Raw genomic sequence first — 15668 nt, forward strand, 5'->3', positions numbered from 1 at the left:
GCTTAGATCCGGCCCCTGCATGGTAGAAGGGGAGGTTTTGTAGCGGGTGAGAGCCCCGCACTGCCGTCAGTACGGGCCTGACGGCGGCTGGCAGAGCTTTTTCCTTCGCTACGGAAAGAAAAAAAAAAATAATAATCATTATTATTAATGAACACAACATCTACGTTCCACGTCCAGGGCGGCAACAGCTGTACTTATGTACAATACATATAGCTGGCTAACGGGGCTCCGAGTAAATTCCTCGGATGTATTACTTTATTGACCTGTTTCCAACTTCAGGTCACTAAACGGACTGGATTTTTCGGCTACCTGCAGGAAATGGAATAGTAAACGATTTTGGAAATGGACTCATACCACTCTTAGAGCTGGCGATGTGGCGGCCAGGGTCAATGTTACTGCAGGTGTAACGGATACCCTTCCGTTGTCCACACGCCCCCTGCGATGGCAAGCATGTAGCAATGGTGCCCATGTATGTCGGTACATGGGAGCTCTGAAAGCTTCGGTGAGTAGGAGCCTGGAGTCAGTGCAGAGACTGCGCATCCGCTCTCTGCCAGGACATATGCCGGTTCCACCGGAGTACCGGATCGGACCTCCAAGGTTAGTAGCCCTTTTCTTTTTCCTGTTTAGCCTCCGGTAACTACCGTTTAGATAATTCTTCAGAGGATGAATGAGGATGATATGTATGAGCGTAAATGAAGTGTAGTCTTGTACATTCTCAGTTCGACCATTCCTGAGATGTGTGGTTAATTGAAACCCAACCACCAAAGAACACCGGTATCCACGATCTAATATTCAAATCCATGTAAAAATAACTGTCTTTAGTAGGACTTGAACGATGTAACTCTCGACTTCCAAATCAGCTGATTTGGGAAGACGCGTTAACCACTAGACCAACCCGGTGGGTTAAGGTTAGTAGCCCTAGAGTGGGGGTGTACCCCGGCGGCTAGCCTTGCTACAGAAGGGATATATGTTCATGAATATTCTTGAACAAACTAACGTGGCAGAGGATGCATGTTAACAACCTCGTCTACAAACCTCCGATTCGCCACATGCGAAGAGGAAAAAAGTAAGGAATCTGATAAGATAAAGAAAGATGCTGATAGAATCAGTAAAGACTTAAAGAAAAGTTTATTTGGCTATAGCGTACCTAAGCCAAGATTTTAAATTATTACAAAGGAGAATGGAAACTTTCAAAAAGTTAGTCCATTCTTAATCGCAAGAGAAATTACTAATTGTGCTGGTGGTCCTCTCAAAGAAATTCGTAAAACTTTTAATGAATTGCATGTCGAAACCATCAACGACATGCAAAGCTAGAAAGTTCAGGCGTTGAAGAAGATCGGTGAATTTGCGGTTTCTGTTCAACCGTATAGCACACGGAACTCATCCAGAGGAGTTGTTGTTTGTCGCGATCTTCTTAATTGTACAGAAGAAAAAATTGTACAAGAAATGTCGAGTCAGGGAGTGACTCAATGTCGCAGACTTACTATGAGAAGAAATGGTGAGATTCTTCCTTCGGCCTCGCATGTTTTGACATTTAATAGGCCGAATCTTCCTGAAAAAGTACGAGCTGGCATCCATCGGCTTGATGTACGAGCTTTCATTCCGCAGCCGATGAGATGTTTTAAGTGTCAACGATTCGGACACACAGCAGCAAGATGTGAAGCGCAGGAAATATGTATATGTGGAGAGAAAACACATGAGGGGGACCCATGTAAAGATCCTCCAACCTGCGTTAACTGTAAAGGGCATCACAATTGTCGTTCAGGAAACTGCCCTACATATAAATTAGAAACAGTCGTTCAGGAAGTTAAAACGCTTCAGAAGGTCAGTTATCCTGAAGCGAAGAAAATTGTTAATCAGCCTACACCACGACCATCGACTTCTTACGCAGAAGCAGCGGCTGCCCCTTCCACATCTAAAATTAATATGGAGCAGTTGCTTAACACGATGTCACCAAGTCTTGCGACAATGATTGAAAGAATCATTGATTCAAAGATTGAGTCGGCTCATCAGAGAAAACAAAGTAAAGATGAGAAGGCTCATCCCCGGACTGACGCCGTTGACATCAGAGACGCACCAGCGCCGTTTAAAAAACCAACTAAATCTGTGATTGTAAAGTCACCAACTTGCGTTAAAATTAAAAATCTTGATTTATCTTATGGAGAGAAACAGATCACTCCGTCATGTAGTCACAAACCAAAAGAAATTGCGACAAGAAAATCTGACTCTACTGAAATGGAGGTGCAAGTTATTATAGAAAAAGCACCAGACGCAGATGAAATAAAAACTGCAACAATGGAGTCTCCAAAAGCTCAAAGAACAGCTTCAGCGAGAGCATCTATTTCAGCTAAACCCAGCACTGCAGCAGAGGTAGAATCCAGTTCATCAACCGCGGAAAGTGCATCGCTTGCTAGTTTAGATTCAATAGCAACGATGCTAACTGCACCAACGATGTTTTTGTCTCCTGACGTCAGCCGCAGAACGTCACTGGCATCGGAAAGAGAGGAAGACGATGCCATGTCTGAGGGGTTAGATACGCTGTCATCAGAGGTTGAGGCCGTTAGAAGAATGGAGAAACGGTGCAAGAAAGGATAGCCGAAAGGAAAGCCTAGGAAGTAATATTCTGGATTCGAAGTTGCAGAAGAACGTAAATTTTTGAACATTTTTTGATTCATAAGAATGTGAATCATTGAACCTTTTTTTTTCTTTTTTTTTGAAGTGGGATGGGGCTAATGACCAAAGTAGTCGATCCCCCTTAAACCTAAAAAAAAAAAAACCAATAAAATAATAATGGCCCTGAGGTAGATAATCCCCTCGTCCGGAACACAACATCTATGTTCCACGTCTAGGGCAGCAACAGCTGTACTTACGTACATTACATGTAGCTGGCGAACGGGGTTCCGAGTAAATTCCCCGGTTATGCTTTTTTACGTTTGACCTGTTTCCAACTTCAGGTCACTAAACGGACTGGATTTTTCGGCTACCTGCAGGAAATGGAATATCAAACGATTTTGGAAATGGACTCATACCACTTTTAGAGCTGGCGATGTGGCGGCCAGGATCAATGTTATTGCAGGTGTAAGGGTATCCTTCCGTTGTCCACACGCCCCCTGCGATGGCAAGCATGTAGCAATGGTGCCCATGTATGTCGGTGCATGGGAGCTCTGAAAGCTTCGGTGAGTAGGAGCCTGGAGTCAGTGCAGAGACTGCGCATCCGCTCTCTGCCAGGACATATGCCGGTTCTACCGGAGTACCAGATCGGACCTCCAAGTTTAGTAGCCCTGGAGTGGGGGTGTACCCCGGCGGCTATCCTTGCTACAGAAGGGATAAACGTTCATGAATATTGAACAAACAAACGTGGCAGAGGGTGCACGTAAACACCCTCGTTTAGAAACCTCCGATTCGCCACAAGCGCCTCTCATGTATTAACATTTAACAGGCCTACCCTTCCTGAAAAGGTGCGTATACATCGGCTTGATGTACGTGGGTTTATTCCGCAGCCTATGCGATGTTTCAAGTGTCCACGTTTCGCGCACACTGCAGCTAGATGTGAAGCGCAGGAAATCTGCATATGTTTAATGAAAATACATGAGGGCGAACCATGCAAAGACCCTCCAATCTGTATTAATTGTAAAGGTCACCAAAAGTGCCGATCCAGGAATTGCCCAGTTTATAAATCTGAAACGGCCATTCAGGAAATTAAAACGCTTCAGAAGGTTAGTTATCCTGAAGCGAAGAAAATTGTTAGTCAACGAACTCCTCGATAATCGACCACTTATGCTGAAGCAGCTGCTGCTCCTTCTTCATCCAAAATTAATGTGGAGCAGTTGCTTAATACAATGGCACCAAGCCTTGCAACAATGATAGAAAAAATCATTGATGCTAAGATAGAGTCGACTCACCGCCCAGAACCATCTAAACATGAGAAGGCTCAATCCCGCATTGACATCGTTGATAAAAGAAACGTACCAGCGTAGCATAAATCCGATCCCCAAAGAGAATTATAAGCATTAAAGTCACCCACCAGTAAAACAGGTGGGGGAAGCTCAGAATTTAGTATTGTTATGTCATCCTTATTCCAATCAAAATTCGGCAAGTATATGCTGCAGACAGTGACCTGAAGCGGACGCTTCATTCTAACGGCGACCGCTTGTAGGTTTGTGTTTAGAACAACCGCTTCGGTGGTAGCTCTGGTCGATGTTAATATGGCTACTCCACCTCTAACTCTTACATTTGGCGGTTGATCTCTCTGAAATATATCGAATCCTTTTAATTTAAAATTTTCATTTCGGCGGAAATACGTTTCTTGCAGACATATACAAATCGGGTCTACATCATGTACCAAGCGTTGGAGCTCATGGATGTTTGAAAAACATCCATTGATGTTCCATTGTACTATCGACTCGCTGATTTTAAATTATATTATCGTCTGGGCTTGCCTTTCGGCCACCCTTTTGTCCTTTTTTTCTCCATCTTTCGAACAGCATCGTGTTCGTGGAGAAGGTCGTCGCCCGTGTATCTTCCGGTCTCCGAATCGGAGACCACCGAAGCCACCGACGACGACGGGCATGGATCGGCACCGGTTACAGGCGCTGATTGTGGGGCGGCAACCTGGCCGACCCCAGACACGGGGGTCGCACCGGTCACCGCCTGTGGAAGGGGGGACACTCGTCCCCCCTGTGAAATGGTTTGTGGCCTCTGAGGCTTAGAGGCCACTTCAGTTACAGGAGGCTTGGGAGCCTTCATAACAGACTCTGTAGCTGCCACTTTCTTTTCATCGACTAAAATCTCACTAAGACGGACTTGGATTTCAGGTTTAGTGTCTATTTTCTTCTGTACTGGAGCGACTTTCTGTTTTGGAGATGTGTCTTCAGGAGGCTGTACAATTATTCTTGGCTTAGCAGATTCTTTAGTGCTGAGAGGCTTCATTTTATTTTCAATGATCCTCTCAATTAAGCCAGCCAAGGAAGGTGCAAGTTTGTTGATGATTGTATTCTCATCAACAGCCACTGGAGCAGAAGCAGGAACAGCAGCCGCAGCCTGAGCATAGGTTGTTGTTGCTCTAGGTCTGCGGGCGTTTACGATCTTCTTTGCTTCAAAGTAGCTGACCTTTTGCAGGATTTTTACTTCCTGCACAGCTACTTCGTCTTTGTATACAGGACAGTTCCTGGATCTACAGGAATGCTGTCCTCTGCAGTTTATAGAAGTAGGAGGCTCCTTACATGGCTCTCCTTTATGAACTTCATCACCGAACACGCATATTTGCGGCCTCTCACACCTAACAGCGGTGTGTCCAAAGCGTTGGCACTTAAAGCATCGCATTGGTTGCGGGATAAATGCCCGCACATCCATCCGATGTATGCCCACTCTTATCTTCTCCGGTAAAGTAGGCCGGTTAAATGTAAGAACATGGGATGCTGAAGGTAGGACTTCGCCATTCCTTCTCATGATGAACCTCAGGCATTCTACTACTCCCCGCGGTGCTAGTTCTTCGACGATTTCCTGCTCCGTACAGTTAAGAAGATCCCGACAGACCACAACACCCCTTGAGGTGTTGAGCGTACCGTGGGGATCAACACGTACAGCCAATTCTCCAATTTTTTTAAGCCCTAGGATCTTCTGAGACTGTATATCATTTACAGTCTCTACATGAAGTACCGTGAAAGTTTTCCTAATTTCCTTAACAGGGCCTCCAGCACATTTTGTTATTTCTCGAGCAATGAGGAATGGACTCACCTTCGAGAAATTACCGTCTTCTTTTGTAATAACTAAGTATTTTGGTTTTGGGACGTTGCTTTTGAAGAAAGCTTTTTGCAAGCATTTCCTAGCCTCAACTTCAATTTTCCTAGATTCTGCCCTCTTTCCCCGTTTTGCCTCAGGCGAAACGGCTGGTTCTAGACGAGGGTGTTTACGTGAACCCTCTGCCACTTTGGTTGTTCAATATTCATGAACGGTTAATCCCTTCTGTAGTAAGGCTAGCCGCCGGGGTACACCCCCACTCCAGGGCTACCAACTCTGGAGGTCCGTTTCGGTACTCCGGTGGAACCGGCATATGTCCTGGCAGAAAGCGGATCCGCAGTCTCTGCACTGACTCCAGGCCCTTACACACCGAGGCTTTCAGGGCTCCCATGCCCCCAACAACATGGGCACCTTAACTACATGCTTGCCATCGCGGGGGCAAGCATGTAGTTCGTTGTCTACATGCCAACGAAAGGACTCCGTTACACCTGCAAATAACTTCACCCGTGGCCGCCACATCGCCAGCTCTAAAGGTAGTATCAATCCATTTCCATAATCATTAAGAATTTCGTATCTGCAGGTGGCCGCAAAGTCCAGTCCTGTAATACGACCTATAGATGAAAATCGGCCGAAAAAAGCATATCCGAGAAACAACACTCGGAACCCCGTTAGCCAGCTATATGTAATGTACTTGAGTACAGCTGTTGCCGCCCTGGACGTGGAACGTAGATGTTATGTTCCGGATGTGGAGATTATCTACCTCAGGGCATTATTATTATTATTTTTTTTTTTTACGGGCATCGACTGCTAAGGTCATCAGCCCTCGTCACATTCTTTAAAAGAAATTATTATCACCATCAGGATCGTCATATGTAAGGGTGTAAAGGGCCCTTACATTTTATTTAAAAGCACAAAACTACACACACAAAAACATTAAAACACAAATAACAAAGACGAACACAACACTTACGGGTGTAAAGGGCCCCGATATTAAAATTTTAGATAATGTTCTCAAAAGACCATGAAATTAAAAATTCAACTTATCAATACCATTTCTTTCTTTCTTCTACAAGTCTCGTTTATAGTTTGTTTAAGCACTGTCGGGGCGACCAGAAACGCCGTTGAGCCGTATATCAGTCGCGCCAGGGTACCGTGGCAGTTGACTCCTCTTTATGAACAGGCTACAGGCATGCACCACACCTACCCATAGCCTCGCGCCCTCAGTCCACCCTTGAGGGTCCCCCATGCCATCATCGGACCCACTCCGACTCACTGCTCTTGAATGCAGGTGAGTCAGGGTGACCTAAGCAAGAGGGCTACCTCCCGTCACTACACGTGCCACGCTTCGAGACCCCCATACATATAAAATTTCCATCTTAGAGATTCTCTAACACAGCTTTAAAATTTTCTACTTTTACAGATTTCTAAGAAGTCCACTGGCGTGTAAAAATGCAACTATATTTTCTTCATTTCCATTATCCAGATCAGCAGTAATATTATTTCTAAGACGGAACCTCTTTATGTGGTCCTCATATATGGTACACTCTTCTATTAGATGCTTGATTGCCAGTGTTTTATTATAAACACCGCACATTGGTCTCACTTTGCCGGTTAACAAATATGAATTTGTTAATCGCGTGTGACCGATTCTAAGTCTGGTCACCGCTACTTGTTCACGGCGAGTCAACTTAAAGTCGCTTTTCCATTTATATGGAGAAGTTTTTACTGAGTTTAATTTTGTATTTAAACTCCTCCATTCAGCATTCCACTTGTTTTTTACTATGTTTGTTAGACAGCTTTTAACATCTGTCACTCTTACAGGAAATGCATTCAAAAGATCGCAGACTGTTGCCTTTCTGGCAGCTTCGTCTGCGTTTTCATTACCTGTAATACCAGCATGCCCTGGAGTCCATACAAATACACATCGCTGTCCTCGTTGATTTAGAACGTATAAAATGGACAGAATGTTTGCAATTAGGACACCCTTAATGTTCTTGTTCCGAATTGCGACAAGCGCACTTAATGAATCGGAACATATTAGCACTCTCTCTTCGCAATAGTGTTCAGTGTAGCGAAGAGCTTGTTGAATTGCAGTAAGTTCTGCCGTGTAGACACTGGCCACATTTAGCAGTTTCCAAAAGTGGGCTTCTCCATTTACATATATGGAGCATCCAACACCATGTTCGGTTTTAGAACCGTCAGTATAAATTCTAATATGTTCTTCGTAACTACTGACGGTTGCCAAAAATTCCTGTTGGATGATCACTGCTGGTTTCTTTTTTATTTCTCCTTGAGAGAGATCTAACCTTGCATTTACCACTGGCAAGAGCCATGGCGGTATTTCTCTAGTAGAAATTGCTAATGTATCTGGAATGGCAATTTTGTATTTACTTCTTAATTCGTGGTACCTAATACCGGCTGGTTTGGAATAGGTAGCACGACGTTCGTATAATGCAGCCATAGGATGGTTGTTTATTATTTATATGACCGTACCTTCCAAGTACACGTCAACAATGAATATTCACCTGAAAGAGTCTTGGAAAATGGCATACCGCAGGGTTCGCCGTTGAGCGGTACCTTGTTTATGATCGCCATTAACAAATTGATATTAGCCATTCCAGTAGAAATCAGCAAAAGCGTTTAAGTTGATGATTTGGCAATTGTGTATGCCAGCAGCAAGACTGTTATGGTGAAGTACAAATTGCAACGAGCGATCAACGCTCTAAATGAAGTTGCAAGGAATAACGGATTCCAATTCTCACCAGAAAAAACGTGCTGTGTACACTTTTGTAGGAAGAGAATTCCTCATCAAAGTCCTGCGTTGACAATTGGTGATAATCCAATACAATATAAAGACTACGCAAGATATTTAAGACTAGTATTGGATAAATCCCTTACGTGGGGATTACATATACAGGACTTGAGTGATAGATGCAAAAGAGCCCTAAACATTATAAAATGTTTATCGAACTTAAATTGGGGCTCAGACAAAGAGACATTATTGAGATTGTATAAGGCACTGGTTCAATCGAAACTCGACTACGGATGTATTGTATATTCATCCGCTAGAAAGTCGCATTTAAAAAAGTTAGACGTAATTCATAATAGCGGAATAAGATATGCAACAGGCGCTTTCCGCACAAGTCCGGCGGCTAGTCTGATGTCTGAAGCCGGAATAATGCCACTACATTATAGAAGAGAGATCCTTTTGTTAACATATGCAGCAAATGTATGGGCTTTCCCTGCTCATATAAATAATGAATTGTTTACGAATCAACCTATGGCTGCAGTATATGAACATCGTGCTACCTATTCCAGACCAGCCGTGCGGTCTGGAATAGGTAGCAATCTTGGCGGAGACCAATGCGCGGTGTTTGTAATAAAACACTGACAATCAAGCATCTAATAGAAGAGTGTACAATATATAAGGACCTCAGAAAGAGGCTCCGTCTAAGAAATGACATTACTGCTGATCTGGATAATGGAAATGAAGAAAAAAATAGTTGCTTTTTTGCACGCCAGTGGACTTCTTAGAAGGCTGTAAAAGTTTGAAAATTTTAAAGCTGTGTTAGAGAATCTCTAAGATGGAAATTTTATATGTATGGGAGTCTCGAAGCGTGGCACGTGCAGTGACGGGAGGTAGCCCTCTTGCTTAGGCCACCCTGGCTCATCTGCATTCAAGAGCAGTGAGTCGGAGTAGGTCCGATGATGGCATGGGGGACCCTCAAGGGTGGACTGAGGGCGCGAGGCTATGGGTGGGCGTGGTGCATGGCTGTAGCCTGTTCATAAAGAGGAGTCAACTGCCACGGCACCCTGGCGCCACTGATATACTGCTCAACGGCGGTTTCTGGTCGCCTCGAGGGTGCTTGAACAAATTATAAACGAGACAGGTGGAAGAAGAATGAAATGGTATGGCATGACTTACATTTTTATTATATGGTCTTTGAGTTTTTAACTCAAATTTTAATTTTGGGGCCCTTTACTCCCCTTATGCGCTGTGTCTGTCTTTGTCGTTTTGTGTCTTAAGTGTTTTTATGAAGTTTGTGTTTTTAAATAAAATGTAAGGGCCCTTTACACCCTTACATATGACGATCCTGATGGTGATACTAATTTCTTTTAAAGAATGTGACGAGGGCTAATTACCCTAGCATTCGATGCCCATAAAAATTCAGAAAAACAATTAAATAATAATAAAAATAATAATTACTACAAATTAAATGTCTCTAAATATATGCTGGTGATTTCAAATTGCACGGCAGTAATCACTCGGAAGATGATTTTATAGCCAAAAATAAGAAAAAAAATTCATATAAACATACATCAGAAAACGGTTCGTTTATGAGTTTTGGATCAAGAAACATTTATCCTTGCTTTCTGTCCCCTCTGTGAACTTAAACCATACTAAAACTCTTAGATTCAAATTAAGGGGTAAATTTGGTGCTTTCTTATGGTTATTGATCTAAGAAATTGAATGAAAGCGGTCCCAGACCTTTACTTCACTTAGGTTCTAAAAAAAACAGGGTAAACATAACAATGTTTTGCCGGAAAATACACTTTTTTAGATTTGGAATGAAATAACTTTCTTAATAATTTACCAATAAACAAATAAAAATTTAATTCTACTTGATTTCTACTCCAAGAATTTTAGTGTGGTTTAAGCTCACAGAAGGAGCAGAAACAATCAGAGAGCAGAGAGAGTCTTGTACATACACAGGCCTACTATTGCTTGTGTGGTTACTTCAACTACAACCACCAAAGTACACTGGTATCCACTGTCTAGTATTCAAATCCATATAAAAGCAACTAAATTTTACAAGGTTTTGAACCTAAGAACCTTTGACTTCAAAAACCAGGTGTTAATCAAATTGATTTGTGACGAGTTACCACTAGACCAGGCATAAAAATTATTGACATGGTAATATTTTTTTTTTGTAAAGGAAAATTTTTTAATTTTATTTTATGTAAATTGGTGGAAAGATTTTTTTTTAGTTGTTTTGGTAATTTATTAAAAATGGCAACACAAACATAATGCAAGGCCCTTTTCATAAATCGAAGTATTGTGTTGAATTACAAGAAAACAGTTCTGTTGTCTGGTTTCATAGAAAAAACTATTTTTATTTTTTTAGAATACAACGTGCAGAAGAATTGCTCAAACCCTCCCCCCAAACCATTAAAATGAAGTAAGTAAGAAGTTTTAAAATTTGATTATTACTGATGTCATCTTATAATACTATAGTGCAGTATGAAATTTATTTGGTTTTTTAATAATTTTTTTCCTATTCTTTTGACATAAAATGGCTCTAAATATTGTTAAAAGAATTTTATGAAAATAGTCTTTGAAGTTGCGAAAAACTTTGCATGATTAATCGTGATATATATTCATTAATTTTTATGGAGACGATTAAATCTTCTTTTTTATATCATTAACTGAGAATTTAAGATAATGTTGACAATTTTCTGGTTTTTGTTTGCATTATATTGTTAAATATGCTAGTTATTAAAAAAATAGTAAATTGTTTGATTTTAGCTTAAAGTCAATACATTAAATTATTAAAACTTTCTTTTTTTGATTTCAGATTTTATGTTTTCCATATAATGTTAATATTGGCTAAATAATAATTTTTTTTCAGTATCTGGAAAAAAGATTTAATTATGGTCTGAGAATTTTTGCCTCTGCATTTTCTTGTCTAGTCTCAACATTTAATTCTGGTATCACATTATATATTCCAGCATTGGCATTAGAAACTATGACTGGCTTTCCTGTGGAATGGGCAATAGTGATAATAAGTGTTACTTGCACGTTTTATGCAACAATCAGCGGCATAAGAGGTGTTATTATGACAGATGTATTTCAGGTTAGTATTAACACGTCAAGTTTTTTAAGTATATGTATCTAAGAAAATGTTTTTAAAGGGAATTGGATAGCCATGTTTCTGGTTTTGTTTAATCACAAGGGCATTTAAAATCATTTAAATCTAATTAAATTTTTTATATTGTTACTGATCCATGGCAGTTCAGTAAATATCAAACAGTATAATTTCAACAAAAAGAGTGCACTATTATTATAATGATGTGAGAGCCTTTGAATTCAGGAATTCATTTCCACTTGATTTCATATATAGTCTTATATCAGGATTGTCTATCTTATTTGTCATTTAACTTGAAAACTCTTATTAATTCTATATTAAATTATTTTTGTATATTTTTACTCAAAATGAATGTTATTTATGCTTATGTTATAAAATCAATAAATTTTATTATTTATGTTAGTATTTAGACTGAGATCAAAAGCATGTAATTTTTTTTATGTTTATGAGATTTTTGAGTAGTAGTCTAGTATTAATAGCTGCAAACTGTTTCAGAATACATGCAAATAAAAACTAAGAATGGAAAAATTAAATCATTACAGTGAAGTTTTTTTAATAAACTATTACAAACTTAATCCACTCTTCTTATTATATCTCTTATTTTATCTTTTTTTTCTGGATTTGGTACATAATATGAGATCCAGATATGAAATGAGTAAAAAATTTGAATTTGGTTACAAGGAAGGCAAAAATTTTTAATTTTTAGGTATTAACATTTATTAATAATAAATGAATTGTTTCAGTAAAAGTAATATTAATTAATCTAGTAAAGATTTTGATTTAATCTTTCAGGCAATAATATTTTTTGGGTCATTGATACTTATTTTAGTAGTGGCTACAATTGAAAAAGGTGGAGTTTTACCTGTTTTGGAATCAGCATATAAAGGAGGGCGAATGCAGTTTTTTAAGTAAATATATTATTATCAACTATTTAAGAAATTTTGTTTTTTCAATAATTGTATTTCTGTTCGTTAGAACATATATCTTGGAAAATTTATATGCTCTTGTTACAAATTAAAATATCTTTTTTTTTAAATTATATTTTAAAACACATAGCTGTAATAAGTAAATATACATGAAACTTAGTCTACGTACATATTTATATGTGGTTTGATGGTGAATGGAATATATGAGTTTATTGGTAAGCAGATAAAAAATTGTTTTCTAAACACATTGAATGAGCCAAGAGATGTTTTTCTTAGATATTAGGTAGTTCCTTCATCAGTGTAAGAGGTACTACATAGGTTGTAGAAGATCAACCCACCGGGTTGGTCTAGTGGTTAACGCGTCTTCCCAAATCAGCTGATTTGGAAGTCGAGAGTTATAGCGTTCAAGTCCTAGTAAAGCCAGTTATTTTTACATGGATCTGTATACTAGATCGTGGATACCGGTGTTCTTTGGTGGTTGGGTTTCAATTAACCACACATCTCAGGAATGGTCAAACTGAGAATGTTCAAGACTACACTTCATTTACACTCATACATATCACTCTCATTTCATCCTCTGAAGAATTATCTAAGCGGTAGTTACCGGAGGCTGAACAGGGAAAAGAAAAAGGTTGTAGAAGATCAACTTTTGTTACAAGTCTGCTAATTGCAGGTTAGTTAATAATCAAACTTTTAGTAGTTAGCAGTAAGACACCAGTAATTAATCAATATATTGTTAATTCAAAACTTTTTTCTTGAAACACAATACCATGTATTTATAAAGTAAGTCATTAAATTTAATGTAAAAATGTCAAATCAAATTAATTAATAATTTTGAAAATTAAATGTGGTTTAATGGAGTAAGAATTCTAACCAGCATTTCTTTTTTGATTACCCATAACTTTAATTTATATTACCATCATCATTTGATGTTCTGCCTAGCAGCAGGTCCCTTCCCTTATCCACCACTATTTCTTCATTCATTTCTGTTTCAAGCCTTTCTTTCATCCTCAAATAGTTTTCCAATCTTCAGCTCATTTATTAACTTAATTCTTCTTCTTCCTCATCTCCTTTCTCCTTTTTCTGACCTTTACAATGCAGTTGTAAAGATTCAACATCCTCTAACCACATGTCCTAACCAATCTCCTTTTTCTGTACAGTTCTTGCATAAGTGCTCTTTCTTCTTTAATTTTGTTCATTACTTACTCATTCCTCATTTTATCTGTCCGTTTTATTTTCTCCATCTTCCTCTACATCCACATCTCAAAAGCTTCAATCTAGTCACTCATCCTCTTTCAATGTCCATGCGTCACTTTCATACAACAAGATGCTCCATACGTAGCATTCGACTAATCTATTCCTTAACTCTAAGTCCAGACTTTTATTACATAGTAATTTGCCTTTTTTACTGAAAATTTCTTTTGCCATTGCTAGCCTTCCTTTTATTTCCAGTGTGGAATTTCCATTCCAATTAAAGGAACAGAAATTTTGAGACAAATTTCCATTCCTTTTACTTCCATTTCTCTGTCACCACAGTCCCAGAATATCTGTAATTTTTACTTTTTCTATTCTTCCTTAGAAATATATTCTCTTTGTTGTAAATACTTCTGTTACTTTAGTTTTTCTTACATTATTAAAACTTAATTATATATTAAGTAACAATATATAATTATATTTTATTATTATAATACTTAATTTATATATTAAAACTGTGTTATTCTTAATTAGGTGTTGCACGCTGAATCGTAAATAAAATTTGTAATTATTTAAAAAGTTCATGACGTAATTATTTTATGAAAGGAGTATTTATTTGGTTTCACTAATCTATGTTAATTATTATTTATTTGCTTTCTATATTAATCTGATAATTAACTAAATTTAATTAATTAAAAATTACTCAATAAGAATGACATTTCTTTGAAGTTTTAATTTTCATTTCTTAAAAAAACAGTAACAAAATAAATAAATAATACAAAAAAACAAAAATAAAGATAATTTTATGAAAATTTATTTTTCTATTACGTTAACCAAATTGACAGAAATTCATCATAAAGAAAAAATATGAATAAATGTATGCTAAGCTACATTTCATGTGCAAAAATTGTGAAACAATTTTTCAGAATAGATAAAATTTTTTATCAGAAAAAATTATTTTTAGTTTGTACAAGTATAGATAATAAAATAACCAAGAAATTTATGACAGATTATAATTAAAATTTAATATATAAAACAGTACTGTTAATGTAATATTCTGTTTGTGAAATGAACAACCATAAAATATAATTATATAACTGATACTGGTAGTTGAAAATAAAAGTTTTCGTACACATGTAATGTTATCAGATTGAAAACTGGTTTAATACGATTAACTGATGAACTGAATCCTCTTGCATTGTTAAATTCATTAATGAACATGGCAAGAAGTGGATAAACTTAAATAAAAAAAAACTTGCTAAAAAGTATACTAAACGTGGAAAGATTTTTTGTGCTCATGCATTCAACTGTTCATAATTATAAAATTATGAACAACATTTTAATGTTTTAAAAAAAAAAATATTTTATTTGAATTTTTCTAGCTGGTATCAGCAAGAGGAAAAAGTGCTATCAAATTATGACTAAAACCCTCCTCTTTACCATCAGAAAAGTTTGGAAAACAACTATAAAGTATTTAAAGAAAAAAGTTCTGTCAATGTACTATATACTTTTGGATGATTTTTAAATTGTAATTTATTCAAAATACAATTAAAATATTTTCCTTTAAAAAATAAATGAAATTTAAAAAAAAACTAGTTATACATTTTTTTACAAACTGAATTTTCCTCATCATGTTCAACATGCACTTAATTTATCTTGTACATATCGTATGTATTTCCTTAATACCATTTATGTATTTATATTTAAAAAAATTAATGTGGACATAAGTCATATTTATTATTTATTTTATAATTAATTATATGATTCACAATGATGCTTTAATCAAAGTTTTACCATGGTCTCTGGTGATCCATCAGCATGCAAATATTGGGGTAGTTCCTTTTTTGTCCATAGAGCAACATAACATGTTTTCCTGACATGATTTATATAATATTTTATTTACATAGCAGTTAGAATAAAAAGATTATTTTTAGGATAATTA

The 15668-nt window shown here is 37.6% G+C and overlaps 1 protein-coding gene across 1 annotated transcript in view; it reads left to right on the forward strand.

Annotated features, from left to right (window-relative positions):
• LOC142317640 (sodium-coupled monocarboxylate transporter 1-like) overlaps positions 1-15668 on the forward strand; it is a 41789-nt gene that overhangs the window by 25857 nt on the left and 264 nt on the right. The window contains exons 4-5 of the mRNA XM_075354196.1: positions 11370-11594; positions 12399-12514. Of these exons, the coding sequence (XP_075210311.1) occupies positions 11370-11594; positions 12399-12514 (341 nt within the window). The remainder of the gene's footprint in view (positions 1-11369; positions 11595-12398; positions 12515-15668) is intronic.

Source organism: Lycorma delicatula, chromosome 1 (genome assembly GCF_047948215.1).
Source record: "Lycorma delicatula isolate Av1 chromosome 1, ASM4794821v1, whole genome shotgun sequence".
Lineage (NCBI taxonomy): Eukaryota > Metazoa > Arthropoda > Insecta > Hemiptera > Fulgoridae > Lycorma > Lycorma delicatula.